Source organism: Asterias rubens, chromosome 1 (assembly GCF_902459465.1).
Source record: "Asterias rubens chromosome 1, eAstRub1.3, whole genome shotgun sequence".
Taxonomy (NCBI): Eukaryota; Metazoa; Echinodermata; class Asteroidea; order Forcipulatida; family Asteriidae; genus Asterias; species Asterias rubens.
The window spans coordinates 9,590,690-9,602,836 of NC_047062.1; the positions used below are offsets into that span (position 1 = coordinate 9,590,690).

The 12,147-nt window shown below is 37.8% G+C and overlaps 1 protein-coding gene across 1 annotated transcript; it reads right to left on the minus strand.

The window, feature by feature from the left end:
* Positions 1 to 657: 657 nt before the first annotated feature.
* LOC117297557 (basal body-orientation factor 1-like) lies at positions 658 to 10,935 on the minus strand. The gene is made up of 11 exons (XM_033780657.1): positions 10,867 to 10,935; positions 10,647 to 10,766; positions 9,091 to 9,319; positions 7,958 to 8,023; positions 7,407 to 7,550; positions 5,643 to 5,794; positions 4,914 to 5,127; positions 4,329 to 4,532; positions 2,686 to 2,906; positions 1,525 to 1,704; positions 658 to 1,242 (listed from the first exon to the last, which is right to left on the minus strand). Exons 2-11 carry the CDS (start codon positions 10,703 to 10,705, stop codon positions 1,038 to 1,040), a joined length of 1,674 nt encoding a protein of 557 aa, XP_033636548.1. The 5' UTR covers positions 10,706 to 10,766; positions 10,867 to 10,935; the 3' UTR covers positions 658 to 1,037.
* Between the last annotated feature and the right edge of the window lie 1,212 nt (positions 10,936 to 12,147).

Consider the following 12,147-nt stretch of genomic DNA (forward strand, 5'->3'; position numbering starts at 1 on the left):
TTATGTGACATGGTGTTCTTAAAAACGAGTGACAAACCTCGAGTTTCAGACAACATTCTTAAATTCCTTTTAACATACAGACAAACTATACATGATGTGTTTACTTTCCCAAGCAAAACATTGTATTTATAATCACTTTATTTACAACTGGAATCTTTTTATCTCAATTCAACAAAAATTTGTTATTGTACATCATTTATTTACAGTAATAAAATATTTATCAATTTAAATAACAAATGCAAATCCATGTTTTGAATCAGTGTTTACAAAATTGATTATTTAGCTGCCATACATGTATGTATACATTTATTTCTTACTTTCACTGCATTGAACATTTTTCGTCATTTTGTGATATAATCCCATCCCACCTCCATTTATTTATCATATCAATCAACACAGTCAAGATCTCAACTACTTAGAGATTTCGTTTTAAAATTTCAATCATGTTAAAAATACTAGTGGGAGACGTAAACGGAAGGTATACATTTGGTAAACACTCTAAAAATGAAAACAATTAAAAACTGGAAGCCTACTACAGCTTTCGATGGTACAATGTATAAGGATTTTTGTGAAACTTATGCAAAAAAAATGGACAGAATGACCCTGGATTTTTGTTGACATTTTGGGTCCAAATGTAGCACAACCGAATATGCAGGTTAGTTCACTAGTTAAAATAGTGTTAATTGTACATGTACATGTACATTGAAGGCACGATACAGTGGTTTTTGCGATTTGACAGAGTAGAGATCTCATTTGCATAACTTGTATGAGTTTATTTACAAACCAGGGCCCAACTGCATGGCTCTAATTACCGCCCAATACTGCGCTTACGATCACCATTCTCCGCTCGCACGACAAGTGACAAATTTCTTTGTGGAGCATGCACGTGCAAAATCCGAAATTCCACTCTAACCCAAGACATAAGTGCAGAAATTCCCTGCTTCCGCAAGCGCTGATTATTTGCTTACAGTAGAGCCATGAAATTGGACCCAAATGATGGACGGAGTTTCATAGATTCTTCTCTTCAATCGGACTATTTAAGAAGCACCAGCAGCAGCAGGTTCTTGTCTGGTGTCTAGGGGTGCCACAGTGAGAGATAACTGGGCAAGGTCTGGAAGCACTGGGGTACTACCCCTCTTATTGGCTGACTCTTGCAGTCTGGGGTGTGAGTGTAAGTCATCTGCTGTATGCTGTGTTATGAAGGTACCTGGTTCAGACGGTAGAGGTCCCTCAATGGCAAGGCTGCATTACAACAAGAAATAAGTTGATAGTTAAGAAGCTAGCTATTAGAAAAACTTTATACGAGTACACCATTGGCATATTCCAGGAAGACTGCTTGGTCTTTAACAAATAATTATTCCTTTTTGAAAAGTATTTTTACATTCATGATTTATTTAAAATACAGCAATACAGCCGCTAAAAGCCGAAATGTATAGTTAACAAAGAACAGTCAGTAAAAATAATTATGCCACATTTACAAACAGGATTTGCAATACATTGATTTTCCCATTGCTTTCAATTTACCTGGCAGTCTCCTTGTCACTGATGCTCACAGGGTGTCTATGCAGGGCTGAGGGACCCAGGTTTTTAGGTGGTCTAGCGTTTACTCGTGAGCCGTTCATCTTAGCAAAGAGTAACCTAAGCACTCGCTCACGCTGTTCCCATGTAAGCTCACTCACATCAATCTTACCACCAAGTCCAGTCCTGAGGAAAACAGTATACAAAAGAGAACTTCTGTTATTTGTTTTAAAAACATAGTATCGCAGTGTTTAAATGCATGTTACTTGTTTTAAAAGAGTAATAGAATAAATGTTAAATGATTCTCATCCAACCTTTTTCAATAAAACACACCATACATTACCAACCTATGAAAATATTAATATAAGAAAGAAGCGCAGTTTCTTTTGACAATACATTCAATTGGAATCAACATTTATTTCCATATTGGTGATATGCAATTTTACAACAAAACTTGATCGTCCCCACATTGGAAACTGAAAAATGTTTTCTACTTGATAACTGCCAATTCTTTAAAAGAAACCGTTTTTGAGCTGAAAGGTTGCTGCTGCTCACATAACATCATGTGCATAAGGGTCTTGTCACACGAGGCAACTTTTAAAGGCAACAGAATTGCTTTAGAAGCACATGAGTAACTTGTTTAATAGTGTCTTACGATCAACAAACAAAATATGTGAACATTGAAATGTAAATGCATATTCTTCTTAGAGATTGCCTGGAACTGGTTGCCTGTTAAAGCCATTACAACTGTATACTCTTTCGGAACAGAAAAAAAAAAAAAATCACAGATTTACAAATAACCTACAGGGTTTACAGAAGGTAATGGTAAAAGACTTCTCTTGAAATATTATTCCATGAAATGCTTTAGTTTTTGAGAAAACATTAAAACAATTATCAATTCTCGACAACGAGAATTACGGATTGTAGTAAACACATGTCATGACACGGCAAAACATGCGGAAACAAAGGTGGGTTTTCCCGTTATTTTCTCCCGACTCCGATGACTGATTGAGCCTAAATTTTCACAGGTTTGCTATTTTATATATAAGTTGTGATACACGAAGTGTGGGCCTTTGGACAAAACTGTTTAACTGAAAGTGTCTAATGGCTTTAATTTGCCTTTTGTGAGATGGTCTTAAAGGTCTATTCTAATCAGAAGACACTTACCAAGCCTCAGCCGCTTTGAGGTCCGAGTAAACACTATTAGTGCTCATATCAGACGCCTTGAAGGTCCGAACTTTGGGATAGTCTCCTTTGGTGGCGTGAGCGTCCAGCATTCTCTTATGGTACATTGCTGCTGCATCTTTGAGATACTTGGATCGGTTAGCAATGATCTCCTTCTTAACTGTCTCCAAGGAGTCGAGGAAAAACTGCTCCATTTCTGTCCTCTGTAAAAAAAAAAATTGTAAAAAAAAACTGATGAAGAATTTGTCAAAAATAAACGAAAATCATGGTAAAGGAGTACAAATTTCTTATTATTATGTAAAGTTAACAAATAGGCCTACTGTATGTTTGACAACTATACAATGTACTGCTAGTATGTTTTATTAATAAGTAAACAATGTACTACCACATTTAACACAAACTCATTAAAGGAAGGGTAAGAACAAAAACAATTTTTAAGCTGGATTGTGGGATTTGAACATTTCTATGGTGGAAATACATTTGATCCAGTGAGGTCTATGGTAACACCCAATACACAATACAATACAATACAATACAAAAGGCATTTGCATACTGCTATTTTATTAAAATTACATCGATGATCACACACACAAGATTAAGATCACACACAGAAAGTGTTTGAAACTTTGCATGTTGGAGATACAGTCTATTGGTAGGGTTTGTGAATTGTTGAAACAGCAATACATGTAGTTGTAGCAGTAGCTGGCAATTTGAGCATCAGATTAATGGGTGTCCAGCTGCAAATGGGGTCCTTCTAAATTAGTGTCTTAATCTACAGAAACAGGGATCACTACTTCCATACAAAATATCAGAGCATGATAAAACCAAAGACAAGCTGAAAAGAAGAGATGTTCCTAAAGTAAAAACCAAACAACAGTACAATAGAAGTTTCTAAATGCCTGATATTTCCAGACAACATTTTCATACAATGTTTGACTCATACCTATATATTTGTTCACAAAGGACTCCAAAAGTCCCTCATATTAATAACAATAACAATGTGAAATTCTTTATTTAAATTGCATCAATTCAATACAAGCACATAAAAATCATGAAATAAAATACAAGAAATGACAATGATACAAAGTTACAAGGGAAATCACAATATGAACACAAATAAATTGGTAAAAAAGCTAGAAAATACCACAATAAATTCATAACAGTTATAGTAACACAAGACCTGAGAAGAACTCCCCATACAAGATCCTGTTAAATTTACATTAAGAGCACAGGAAATTGGTAAAAAGACATAAACAACAAGAAACTGGTAAAAAGGCATAAACAATAAGACAATAAATGTATAAAATGCTGTTACTCATCAGTTTTGGGACAAACATTTTTAGTTAAAGATATCTGGGTTTGAGCAATTTAAAAAATAGTTTCCAACACAAACCTAAATCAATGTAGCAGGTTCTTGGGTTTATTTGACAAGTTATAATCAGCTGTGCAAACTGCTTACCAACCAAAAAGAAATACGCGAAATAGTTGATGGCCTAGCGTTTCAAATCAAGCAGAGGCTTTCTCAAAGGATTTCTTTATATCAAATTTTATCAAATTTTAAACAAAACTTGAAGAGAAGATCAGGAACAAATTCAAGCATTTACAAAATTGAATCTCTGTCTTACCTGATCCAGGATAGTCTTAGCTAGTCTCTTAACTTTCTTCATCTCTTTACTCTGTAACTCAATGGTCCTCATCAGCTTAGTGATCTCTACACGTCCAGCCTCCGTCTCTACGTGTGCTTTCCTGACGACGATCTGCCTCTCCTGCTCAAACTCACGCACCACGTGGCTCAAAGAGACCTCCAGGCTCTCTATCTTATTCTGGGACTAAAACAGACACAAAGGAAATCAGTCAGTTCAGTGTGTTGACTAAAAGAAAAAGTACCGGGTCCAATTTCATGACTCTGCTAACCGCAGACTTCTGTGCTTACGATCACCATTCTTTGCTTACAGGGCAAGTGCTGAAAAAAATGTCAGCAAAAATTCCATGCGAATCTGTGAAACATGCTTGACGTCAGCACAGTATTCCCTGCTTCCGTAAGCCTAGATTCTTTGCTTACAGTAAAATGGTATTTGAAGACTTTTGCTTTTTTTCGGAGCCAAAGCCATAGCCAAAATTGGAAAAAAGCATAAGTTTTGCTTAGCAGAAATATGTTCAGCAACATATTCTGCTAAATAAGCAGCTCTGAGAACAGGAAAAGCACTTACTTGTTTAAGTTGCTCCTTCAGTTTAACATTCTGCACCACTTTCTCCTGGATCATGAGTTCATTCAACTCTTTATCTCCCTTCAGTTTCTTGTTCTCTTTGAGTAGGGTGTCTCTCTCAAGCTTCAACTCGTCTGATTCCTTCATGTGGTAATTCAACGCCTCAGTGACTCGGACATTCTCTTTGTAGACTGAGCGAGTTGTCTCATCAAGCTCACTGTAGATGAGTAAAACAAATTTGAAATTAAAATAGGACTTTAACGCTTGTTGGTTTTTTTTCTGTCTGGAACATCATCAAATTTGGTGGCAAAGTTTGAGTGAAATAACAACAAAACACTTTCATTTGTGGGCATTTCTTAGCATGTTTAAATTGGCCTGTATTGCTGCAATTAGAGAAAGCAATGGTGCAGTTTTGTTTTAGGGGGACTTCAAATGCTTTATAAATTTTTGTATTTGATAACTAATAACCCTGTACTTATTTATTATATCTTTTTGGCAATAAAACCAACGCAGCCTAAAAAGCAATCACACTATTGCCTGCAGGCAAGAAGATAACTGTGTAGAGAAAATGATGAAGGTATCTCAGTTTTAGATGTAGGTATGGACTGAAAACCAAAACTAGAAAAAAGCTCCGTTTGGAATTCAAACCGGGGTCGACAGCTGTGAAAGGCAGGGAAGAAACAATTGAGTCAACCTACCGTGCCTTAAAGAGTCAATCATTGTTGTACCAACCTTATTGCCTCTGTATGAGCTCGTTCAGCCAGCTCTGCAATCTTTTGGCTGGCTTCTTGCTGCAATCGGATCTTCTCCTCGAAGAACTTATGTTCCATTCGCTGCAACTGCTCCACGTGCTCTTTGTTGGTCAAGAACATTTCATCTTTGATCTGAGAACGCACCAAATGGAGAACATTTTAAGTGTGGTACACCTTACCCTCATTCATTAATGCATCTGGGTTTTGCAAGTATCTTTTCTTTTTGCTGTGATTTGTAGTACTGTTAATCTATCGTCTTTAGCTCCAGTGTTGTTTTACCATAGTATGTCTTAGTTGATTCTGTTGGACTGAGGCCCGCGCTAGTTTACTGATTCCGCTTTCCATGGGATCATGCATACCACCATAACCAGAGTCCAACAGACCAGGTGTTACTGAATTAATGAATGGTGTTGCAGCCCTGATACTTCACGACGGCAACGACGGCAATTGCCGTCGTTGCCCCTACCGATTGCCGCAATGCCCTTCAAAAAACCAATTTTTCACGGCAATGATTGCCGTGCCCTTTTCTCATCATTGCCGCCGTGCCCTTCCTCCCAAAAACAAATTATATTCAACGTTGTCAAAGTTCGAAAATAAGCCAAAAAGTCCCGATGTCTGTGTAAATTTCACGCACGTAAGGCCCAACAGCAGATTTCAGGCCAGTTAGTCGTTGTTCTTTGCGTGCGACAAAAAAATACTCGAAACATCGAACGCTAGAGGGCGTTTCGGAACAGAGCGATAGCGTGAGAGTAAACGCCCTCTAGTGGTAAAATTACGTGAACCAACGCTAAACGCCTTGAGAAAAAGACTCGACGTGCCTTTGCATGCTGGGATAGTGGTTTTCCCCATGCTTGGTACACGTGATGTACCATCATGTACAGCATAGCCGTCGCGCACCGCATGCATTTATTCTGTCAACATCGTGTCAAAATGGAGCAGTTACGTGGGAATTTTAGCGTCTCTACGAAAAACTACACAACGTGCATGACCAATAGTAGGATTACATATGAACAAAAATTATTTAGGAATTGTGTATTGTAAGTAGTTGTTCTTTATTTTGTTGAATTAGATGAATGCTTTCTTTTTTCATTGGGTAACAGTTAGAAAATGGAAAAATTGGAAGCACTATTTTTTATAGGCAACTCGGAGGTTTTTTTTTCAAACTGCCGTCGTGCCCTTCGCAACTTTTTATGATTGCCGTGATGCCCTTCCAAATTTTTGAAAATTGCCTTGGTGCCCTAAATTTTTACAAAAAGTCAAGGCAAAACTGCCGTGCCCCTTAAAAGCCGAAGTATCAGGGCTGGTGTTGGATTGAAGACTGCACTAGTAAACTGACTATGCTTTACATGGGACCGGGCATACCACCAACCATAATTAGAGTCCGACAGTTTGGGTGATGAGTTTGTATGGTGTTGGATTGAAGACTGTACTAGTATAAATTGATATGCTTTACATAGGACCGCAAACCACCATAATCAGCGTCCAACAACAAGTTGGGTGTTGAGTCACCATCTTTCTGTTTATTCTTACAGTTGTTTTTTATATTTCGGTATGTTTTCTCGCCTGCATGTTTTACTTATTTCAATCTGTAAAGCCCCTTGAGTGTCCTTTCTGGGTAGATTTGGGCTATATATAATTTTCTTTTGATTATAATCATGGTGTTATAATTTGTCAGAATGAGACAGAAACCTTGTGTACCATAACAGCGACGTATGCTCAAACTTTGGATTGCTTTTTTGTTTACCTCATCCAGTTCTTTCTGCATTTGTCCTCGTTTCCGTCTGAATTCCTTGACAAGTTTGAGCTCACTCTGCATCATCTTCACTTCATCAGTCTTCTCTGTAAGATTGCTCTCAAGCTGGTTCAGTCTTGTGGTGAAATCTTCAATCTAGAAACATGTACAAAATTTGAATAAACATGATAATATTCAGTTCTAGTAGTAGCAACCAAGGTCTAATTTTATGGCTCTGCTCCCAAAAGCAAAGAATCAGCGCTTAGGAAGCATAGAATTCCGCGGAATTGTATTTACTTGTGCTCGTGTGTACTCAACATTGTAAGACATTCTTCGCTTTGCATACAGCTAGCACAGCAAATCGGCGCTTGTACAGTAAGTGGAGAATTAAGATCTTTAGTGCAGTAATTGGCGGAAAGCAGAACCATGAAATTGGGCCCAGGGCATCTTCAGGGCAACCCATTTTAAATTGGACATTTTATTTTACAGTTAGGAGAAGGGCTTCATCCAACAAAGGATGAATATAGCCTGATCATGACGAGGAAACAATCAGTTGTACTTACAATGTGTTGTTTTTCTTTTCTAGATTCTCTCCGGGTGTCCTTAAGTTGTTTCTGCAACTTGGCAATCTGCAAAAAAAAAACATTAGTCATACTTGTTTTATTGAAAGGAAAATCACAAGGTTCCCCCACTTATGTTTTAATAGACTAGGCCCTGAATTTCAGGGCCCCAGGACTAAATTTATTTCCAGATTTTAATTTGAGACCCTAAATAATAACAGACTATTCATTTTTACCTTGACATTTGGGTTTCAATCTGCATTTTTTCGCAAATGTTAACCTTTGATTCAATATCCGCTGCATCAATCAGGCATGCAACTCTTCAGTCGAAAAAGAGGAAAACTACAAAAAGCTAACGCAAAGCCAATTGAATAACAGCTAATGACGCGAATGCTTGGAGACGTTTGCCAATTTTACCAATCCTTTGCTGCTGCTACCAGTAATTAATTTCTTTCTTGCAAACTAAGCAGTATCAAGCGGTAAAGCTTCTGAACAACTTCTGCAAGCAGAAATGTATCCACTTGTTTCTCCAACCAGTTCAATCTCCATTGATTTTGTATGCCTATATTGTAAGTTTTTGTCAAGTTTTGTCCTTGATTGCGATCAATGATGTCTTTCCTTGAGGACGCCATCATTATTTTTCAAGCAAACACCTATTCTATTGCATGGTTCACTTGCACTCTTACAGCGTCTGGTTCCCGCCGCATCCCCTTACAAAAAGCAATACAAACACTACAAGAGCCAGACTGTGAAAAAAATGGTCTAGAAGGTATGCTGTAGGGGGAGAACTTGTGTATGTCTTGTCTAATGCTTTTGTATAATGTGTAAACTTTTGTGGAGCAAGACTTTTTAAGAATTCTGAACCAGATTTCCTTTCAATACAACAAACGGCATTTTCTTTCAATTGTACCACAGAATTTTTGTCTAATGCAGCATGAATTTTTTTTACTCTGAAAATATTCCTAGCAGCGGATTTCTATTTTATTAAACTTAGAAAACCGCAGACTCACGGAAGGGTTGCACACCACACTTCCAAAATTCATCCTAAACTTTTTTTTTTTTTATCTAAAAGGATCTATAGCGGTGTGCAAGGATGTCATAAATTAACAAAATTTCTTTTTTCTTAAGATACTTACTAATTCTTCCTTGGAATGGTCCTCTTTCTTCAAGTAGGTTATCACATCTATAGTATCTTTCTCTGATTGTAGCATGTTATGCTGCAACAATTCATTCTCCAATGACAAGTGCTTGGCATTCTCCCGAAATTCTTGGCGTGATTTCTCAGTGGCGTCCAATCGAGCCTCCCAGATTCTTGTGTTGGCAACGACCATGGCTGTATCGGAGAACTTCTTGTCCTTCTTTTTCCTGATTGATGATAAAGTCAGTGCAACTAATTTATGAAGAAAGGGAACAGTTTGAAGGGGCTTTTCAACAAATTGCATTAACACAGTGAAATGTAGGGACAAATATTATAAACCAAGTGAAGCTTTTGTCAAACTTTGTTTACAATTTTTGGGCATAGATTTTACGGTCATTTTTACACAGAAATATGACTGCAGGCAACCAAAACTCCCAACTGGCCAAAGGAACACTTTTCTGTTCAGAAGCAAAATAAATATTTTTCTGGCAGATTTAGTATGAGTAATATTATTGCCTCTTCCTGAATTTATTATTACCCAAGAATGTCTAGGATTTGTTGTCTTTTTTTCCTAAAGAAATGAGGGCAAGGCGACTTTTGGTGTACAAACACACACACAAGCCCTGAATGAATACATTTTAATAGACCGATCCACTAAGCTCCGCCCCATTGCGTATAATGGATCAATCACAACGCAACAAGCCGTCAAAGGTCAGACAAATAAGGTCCGACATGCGTGCGCGTATCTTGGGTCCTACTACTTGCCGACAACTCGCCGTCAACTCGCCGTCAACTCACTTGCGCCGTCAACTCACCGTCAACTCCTCCAATATACATTTAAAATCCACAAAAGAAGCATAGAACTGTAAAGTATCAGCTCAAAGAGAATTCGCGTAATTTTAGGTCATATTTCGGAATAAAAATTGAGTTTTTTTCTCGTGAAAAAATTATCTCGAAGCAGTTAAACCGTCGGCCGCCATCTTGCTTTTTCACATTGATTAGTCTTGGCCCAAGATGTCAATGATTGGTACTTTTTTTTTATCAACACAAAGTCGTTTTTTTGAATGAATTTTTACCGAAAACCATGAGAAATATGTAGTTTAGCCCAGACTTAACACTTCCGTGCCCCTTATATGAATTATTAATGTAAATTTAATGAGTTGACGGTACGAAAATGAGTTGACGGCGAGTTGACGGCAAGTCGGCGAGTTGACGGCAAGTAGTAGGACCGCGTATCTTGGCGCGCGCGGCAGAGTTGTGCAAAAAGGCATTGGAGAAACTCACGTGTTCTTGCTCACACGTGCGTCTTGGGCGGAGCCGTACTAGATCGGTCTATTGCAAGTGCAACACTGCAAAGTGTAAGCAAGGTCAACAAGGAAGGGCAAGCATGCTAATTTAATAAGCTTACCCGCTAAGCTAGGATAGGATAATAAAATAAAATAAAAAATGTACAGTCAGTGATATGTTACACCTTTCTAATTTGACAACATAAAAACAAAATAAAACTATCACACACAATGTAATGTGTCATGTATCACGTATCATTACACTTACCCTTTTCCTTTTCCCTTGCCTTTTCCTTTCCCCTTTCCCTTCTTGACCTTCTTCGGCATGATGGACTTTTTTACGGACGAAAACACACAGCACAGAAACCGAGTTGCGAAAAATCACACCCTAAAAAGTCAAATGTTGTGCTGTTCGTTGACCAACTTAAAATACGCAACCCTGGCAACAAGATTGCTAAAATACTCTTCTATTACTCTAACTAACTTACAATTGAATAACAACGACTGTAAACTAAGTTTTTATAGAAGAAAACAAATAAACTACCACACTTGATTACGCGACTACCGACGAAGTCAGTCCAGACGGGAAAATAGAGTCTATTTACAAAGGAGTCTGGTTGGAGAACTTGTTATCCTGCTACAGTCAATGTGAGCAAAGTGAAAAGAGGCGGAAACCACACTAACGTTGACTTGGCAACAGATAGGGCGCCCTCCATTGACAATTCAAAAAATCTTCCGGGGTTTCTCGTTATTTTGGTCGTGGGTTCGGGATTATTTTGGTCGTGGGTTCGGGCGTGAGTTCGGGTGTGGGTTCGGGCGTGGGTTCGGGCGTGGGTTCGGGCGGGGGCGGGGAAGGTTGGGGGTGCAAGTTATTTATCATTTTTTGCAGGTTGTTGCTCATCACAAAGGTGATTCATACGACATACAATAGACTGTTCACATAAAGTTAGGAAATTTTTTTAAATCATATATATATCGTTATTATTTTGTATTAGGCCCTACTCTCTTTGTAAATATTTTATTATCAATGCAAAGCTGAAGTGTTTCCAGTCTTCTCATCACTTGGTGATCCCATCATAAGCATAAACAAGTCTGTGAAATTTGAGCTAAATTAGTCATTGAAGTTGCAAGAAAATGATGAGAGAAAAAAACACCCTTGTTGGACGAATGTGTGTGCTTCAGATAGGAATGATTTTTTTTTTTTTTAGTGAGAAACTACCTCTTTCTCAAATGCTACTTCAGAGACAGCCGTTTCTCACAATGTTTTATACTATCAACAGCTCTCCAATGCTCGTTACCAAGTCGTGTTTTAAGTTAAGTTGCTTTGAGCAATCAAACGTGTTCCTTCCCTCTAAAATGATACCACATTTGCAATTCGGCTACATGAATAACAATGAGGCAAAAACACAAATCAATTGTGCCAAAATTTGCAATTTTGTGCTTTCTGTGAACAAGCAGGTTGACACTACAATGCACTGTAATCCAAACAAGCAAGACAACTTACTGCTCCACTTTATCTACAGCATTTTGTGTAATAATACCCAAACGTGTTTTTCAAGAAATGAGGGCTAATTGTGGGTGTTATGCTCACTGGTGCAAACCTTTGTGTAAACCATTCATGGTTCTGGAGTTTGACCGGTTTAATGACCTGCTACCATTTTAAAGAGGAACACTTCAGCTTTGCATTGATAATAATGATATACAAAGAGAGTAATGAATAATCAAGATATACTTGATAAAGAAAATGTTTCCTAACTGGTTGTGAGCAG